The sequence below is a fragment of the Lycium ferocissimum genome, chromosome 12 (genome assembly GCF_029784015.1).
Source record: "Lycium ferocissimum isolate CSIRO_LF1 chromosome 12, AGI_CSIRO_Lferr_CH_V1, whole genome shotgun sequence".
In the NCBI taxonomy this organism is placed as follows: Eukaryota; Viridiplantae; Streptophyta; class Magnoliopsida; order Solanales; family Solanaceae; genus Lycium; species Lycium ferocissimum.
Genome location: NC_081353.1, coordinates 64,443,426 through 64,449,697, shown reverse-complemented (window position 1 = coordinate 64,449,697; position 6,272 = coordinate 64,443,426). Strand labels below are relative to the sequence as shown.

Here is a 6,272-nt window from a genome sequence, read left to right as displayed (position 1 = left end):
ATGATCTCCGTCATTCATTTGATCTCCAATCGTTATGGAACCTCTTAACATTTGTTTAACACTTTATTAACAATCCAAGTGTTAAGCCCTTTGACAAAGAAATCTGAGACATCTGCTGTAGCCAAAAGAGAGCCTTTCATGCTCAAATATCCCTCGACAGTCGTTCGAATTCAAAACGAGCCATTCATACTCAAAGCATCAGGACCAATTGAGAATGCACCCTTTGTGATCAAACCGCGCACCAGATGATGGTCAATAAAGAAAAAGAGATAGCTGTTGTGGTTCAGTGTATGACCAGGCTAGGAAGGTGTTATGCCCCAGAAGAACTTGTGCTCGAAGCACCACGTCGCGAAAACCCTCAGAAAAGACCAATCACTGAAGGTGAAGCTGAAAACTTTTGGAGGCAAATGCCAGTCAAGAATTGTTCAATTATTGAGCACCTGCATAAGACTCCTGCCAGGATATCAGTAATGTCATTATTAGTCAGTTCGTCTCAACATCATTTAGCCTTGATAAAAGCTTTGGATGAAGTCCAAGTGCCCGCCGGCACCACAAGTGAAACATTGGACGAGATTGTGGGATATGTTACACGAGTGCATAGGCTATCATTTTCTGATGATGAATTACCAAGAGAGGGTATGGCCCACAATAAGGCTTTGCAAATAACATTCAAGTGCCGTGACAAGATTATCCCTCAAGTGCTGATTGATGGAGGAGCTGGGTTGAATGTATGCCCTGTGGCGACTTTGAAACAACTCGGGTATGATGTTGGCAAAATTCGCCAGAGTCAAACAAATGTGAAAGCCTATGATGGCGCGACCAGCGACCCAATTGAAGAGATAGATCTACATATACAAATGGGTCCCACAGAGTTCGTAGTGGAGTTCGTCATCATGGATATCAAAACAAGCTACAACTTATTATTGGGAAAACCTTGGTTACACGCCACTGGAGTTGTAGCATCTTCATTGCAACAGTCTCTCATATTCCTATGGGATGATCAAGAAGTTGTGATTCATGGTAAAGGAAACATTCACAATTATCTGGACAACTCCATGCCAGTCATAGAGTGGTCACCAGTTGGTGCTGATTTTCACACTGTTGAACTAGCCATGATAGACCGTAGGGGAGCTGATGAAGATATCCCTATGCCGCTGGTCTACAAAATGGTGGCTACAACTATGATAAGGAGTGGTTTTGAGCCCGGGAATGGTCTGGGAAAGAACTTGCAAGGAATCAAAGAACCAGGGAGTATCGAAAATGGAAAATATCGATTTGGGGTTGGATACGAGCTTCGGTGAGGCAGAAGAAGAAGAAGTAGAATATGGACCAAGAGGTCCCGTTGAATGAGAAAGCCATTCCCTCATCTATAACAGTCCTTTACAGCATGCTCATTGAGTCCCAACAGCGGAGATCTAGAAGAGGGTTTAAGGACGTTGTTTTCGGAAGAGGAATGCGCAACCATCATTGAAGAATGCTTCGAAGCATTGGAGATTCAGCGAGCTGAGCCAGGGGAAACAACAAGTGGATGGACTTCTACCCCGTTGTTCACTCTGCAGTAGAAAGAATGCTCATTTTCAGAAAAAATGGCGAAAGTCGGCTTTGAGGCCCGGCTTGTCGCCTTTTCATGTTTCCTTATTACGTGTTGTTTAATAACAGAAATGACTCGATGTTCCATTCCGAGTCAGGACCATAGTTTGTATCACTCTTCTAAACTTCAATGAAAATGCCTTAAAGTGTACAATAAGATAAAATCATTTTACTTTACACACACACACACACACACACACACACACACACACAGATATATATATATATATATATATATAACATAATGAAAATTGCTTTTACATGATTAATAACCGTGTTATTTTATTTTACAGTAATAATACAGAGGCCACAAATAATGTTATGACATGTTACGAAACAAGTAAAAACGACGACGAACAAAACAACGATCAAGAAGAAGAGATAACTAAACCAGAGGGGTTGATAGATGCCGAAGAAGAATACGAGAATAGACCAACGCTAAACCTAGAGGAAATAGAGGCAGTTAATCTAGGAAATGAGGAGTTGGTTTGGGAAACTAGAATAAGTGTGCATTTGATAGAAGCAGAGAAAAAAGGGTATCAGAGTTGGTTGAAAGAGTATGAAGATGTTTTCGCTTGGTCATACGCTGATATGCCGAGTTTGAGTACGAACATTGTCGCCCATAGGTTGCCGATCCTAGAGGGATTCGCCCCGGTAAAATAGAAAATCTGGCAGCTAAAGCCTGATGTCAGCATCCGAATTAAAGAAGAAGTAGAAAAATAGATTCAGTTGGGAGTTGTGGAAGTGACACCCTACCCGACATGGTTAAGCAAACATAGTACCAGTACCAAAGAAAGATGGGAAAATAAGGATCTGTGTGGACTATCGTGATCTTAACCGTGCTAGCCCAAAGGATAATTTCCCACTCCTGAACATTCACATACTAATTGATAACTTCGCTAAGCATGAGGTGAAATCTTTTGTGGATTGTTACGCAGGCTATCATCAGATACTGATGGATAAAGAAGATGCTCAAAAGACGGCATTCATCACACCATAGGGAGTATATCATTGCCGGGTAATGCCTTTTTGGCTTAAGAATACCGGTGCCACTTACATGAGGGCGATGACCGCCATTTTCCATGATATGATGCATAAAGAGATTGAGGTGTATGTGGATGACGTCTTCATCAAGTATCGAGTGGGTGATGATCATCTTGAGCACTTAAGAAGATTCTTCGACAGACTCCGCAAGTACGATCTGAAGTTGAATCCTGCAAAGTGCGCATTTGGAGTGCTTGCTGGAAAATTACTAGGATTCATATTCAGCCGTCGTGGTATTGAGTTAGATCCCACAAAGGTCAAAGCAATCCAAGAACTTCCACTGCGAAGAATAAAGAAAGAGGTGATGAGTTTCTTAGGAAGGTTGAATTACATTGGACGCTTCATCGCCCAGTCTATAGTAATCATAGAACCAATTCTCAAACTCATCAAGAAAGATGCTCCAACTGAATGGACAGAAAACTGTCAGAAAGCCTTTGACACAATCAAGAGATACCTTTCAAATCCACCCGTTTTGGTCCCGCCAAGGCCGGGATGCCTTTTTCTACTGTACATGTCAGTATTAGAAAATGCTTTTGGGTGCATGTTGGCACAAAATGACGATACAGGAAAGAAAGAGAGGGCCATCTATTACATCAGTAAGAAGTTCACACCCTGTGAATCCAGATATTCCTTGGTGGAAAAGACGTGTTGCGCTCTTACCTGTGCGTCTCAGAAGTTAAGACATTATATGGCTGTGTACACGGCTCATTTGATCCAAAACATGGAGCCCCTAAGGTACAACTTTCGCCAGCCTATGCCAATAGGGAAGTTGTCCAAGTGGAAAATGCTATTAAGCGAGTTTGATATTCAGTACGTCGCACAAAAAGTAGTTAAGGGGCAAGCATTGGCAGATCTACTGGCAGCAAGCTCAGTAGATGACAATCCCATACCTTTTTGGACTTACTTCTCGGATGAAGAAATAATGACAATTGAGGGCGAAGAAAATAAAGATGAATTAAGATGGAAAGTATAATTTGATTGAGCGGTCAATTTTAAATGATCAGGAATCGGAGCCATTTTGGTTTCAAACTCAGGACAATATTACCCAGTAGCCGCCAAGCTGAACTTCAGTTGCACCAACAACATGGCTGAATAGGAAGCATGTATTTTGGGTCTCCGTTTAGCCCTCGACATGGATGTGAGAGATATTCAGGTAATTGACAACTTGGATTTGTTAATTCATCAGGTTCGAGGAGAGTCATCAGGTTCGAGGAGAGTGGGCAACCAAAAACGAGAAGATCATACAGTATGTTGGACTTGTGCAAAGGTTGGCAGATCGGTTCCAAGAAGTCAAGTTCAAGCATATACCAAGAACCCAGAATGAGTTTGCTGATGCATTGGCAACAATAGCATCCATGATTTAGTACCCCGGGAGTAAGTATATTTATCCTGTCAAAATTGAAATCAGAGATCGATCGGCTCGCTGTGCTTTTGTAGAGGCAAAGACTGATGAAAAACCTGGCTACATTGACATTAAAATGTACTTGGAGAAGGGAGAATATCCTGAAGGAATCACCTTAAATCAGAAAAGACTATCAGGAAGTTAGCGAAGGATTTTTTTCTCAACAAAAATGTCCTGCGTAGAAGAACCCCAGATTTGGGATTGCTTAGATGTGTTGACTCTATCGAAGCTACAAGATTGATTGAAGAGGTGCATACCTGCGGGCCTCACATAAATTGGTTCGTGCTAGCAAAGAAAATCTTAAGAACAGGTTATTACTGGATGACCATAGAGAATGATTGTAGCAAATTCGTCCAAAAATGTCACAAGTGTCAGATTCATGGAGACTTGATAAAGGTTTCTCCAACAGAACTGAATGCTATGACGTCACCTTGGACATTCGCCGCTTGGGGCATGGATGTCATAGGACCAATTGAGCCAGTTGTGTCAAACAAACACCGCTTCATTTTGGTCTCCATAGACTACTTCACCAAGTGGGTAGCAGCAACATCTTATGCATCGGTAATAAAGAAAGTAGTCGTGGATTTTTTGCGCAACAACATCATATGCCGATTTGGTATCCCAGAATCGATCATAACAGACAATGGGGATAATCTGAATAGCCACTTGATGAAAGAAATGTGTGCGCATTTCCAAATCACTCACCTAAATTCAACTACATACCGACCACAAATGAATGGGGTTGTGGAATCTGCCAACAAAAACATCAGGAAGATCCTCAGGAAGATGATTGATAACTACAAAGATTGGCATAAACAACTGCCATACATTACTGGGATATCGCACAACTGCCAGAACTTCAACTGAGGCCACTCCATACCTGTTGGTATATGGCACTGAAGCAGTGATACCAGCCGAAGTAGAATTCCTTTCACTTTGAATAATACAAGAAGCTGAGTTTGATGATGCAGAATGGATCCGCAAGAGGTATGAGCAACTGGCTTTGATAGATGAAAAGCGAATGATTGCCGTCTATCATGGTCAATTGTACCAACAAAGAATGGCGTGGGCTTTCAACAAGCATATGAGAACTAGGGTTTTTCAAATTGGGCAGTTGGTGCTCAAACGAATATTCCCCGAATACAAAGGAAAGTTTGCACCAAATTGGCAAGGGCCTTATATGGTGCGAAAGGTACTATCAAGAGGAGCTGTGGTACTTGCTGAGATGGATGGTCAAGAGTGGCCAAGAGCAATCAATTTAGATGTCATCAAGACATACTACGTGTGAAGAAGAAGACGACTACGAAGATTTAGAGTTTTTACAGTTTATGTTACTTTAATTGCATTTCCTTTGCTTGTAATTTTACATTTTTTTTTAGAAAAAACCAAATCCAAATCATGTACGAACTACGCAAGGACCTGATTTTCTATACTTATAAGGGGATACGTAGGCTCTCTCCCGAGCTCGGTCATTCCAAACAAAATTCCCAATAAACCTTAGAAAACCTCAGAATTGATCTAGCAAGAGAAAGATAAAGGTAACCCCACAAGGAAACTGGGGCAGAATTTTTGAGAGGACCTCAAAAATTCTTTAAATATATTAGTTCAAAGGAACGAACTGATTAAAACTTCTACACTGGGGCAGAATTTTTGAGAAGAATCTCAAAAATTCCTCAAGCACGGTAAAATCAAGAATAGACAAGTACACACTTACACTGGGGTAGAATTTTTGAGAGGGTCTCAAAAATTCCTTTGATATAGCGAAATTCGAGTCGCTACAAAGTTATATACAAACTAGGGCAAATTTTTTGAAAGGGATTTGAAAATTTCACAAGTCGAGATCAAGAAGAAGAAGAAGAGACGGAAGACTTTGTTTGAGTAACTAATGTCATGACATTAAAAGGGCGTGTATAAAATATATCATTTTCAAAAAATACCAAATACATATATGTTCCAAAAAATCATCGCTTTTCAAACTTTGCTAGAAAATAAAAGATTTTAAAGGAAAATGAGCATCCTTTCCCGCCAAAGCGTGAATGGAAGAAGTCCATGCCCAAGGAGAGCGGTCAACCATATGGGAAACTGATAAATTTTCTGTGGATGAAGGAACAAACAAGCATGGATATTTTACACTAACTTGTTTGCTAAAAATGTTTAAAATAGGATAACGACAACAAGCCAAGTGAAGAAGAAATTTCGAGGAAAGCGGTGAAGAAGAGCATACGAAAGGGTAACA

At 40.8% G+C, this 6,272-nt stretch overlaps 1 protein-coding gene across 1 annotated transcript; it reads left to right on the top strand.

The window, feature by feature from the left end:
- The first annotated feature begins 4,357 nt into the window (after positions 1 to 4,357).
- Positions 4,358 to 4,903, top strand: LOC132039518 (uncharacterized). The gene has a single exon (XM_059429986.1). The coding sequence runs from the start codon at positions 4,358 to 4,360 to the stop codon at positions 4,901 to 4,903; it is 546 nt and encodes a 181-aa protein (XP_059285969.1).
- Positions 4,904 to 6,272: the final 1,369 nt, after the last annotated feature.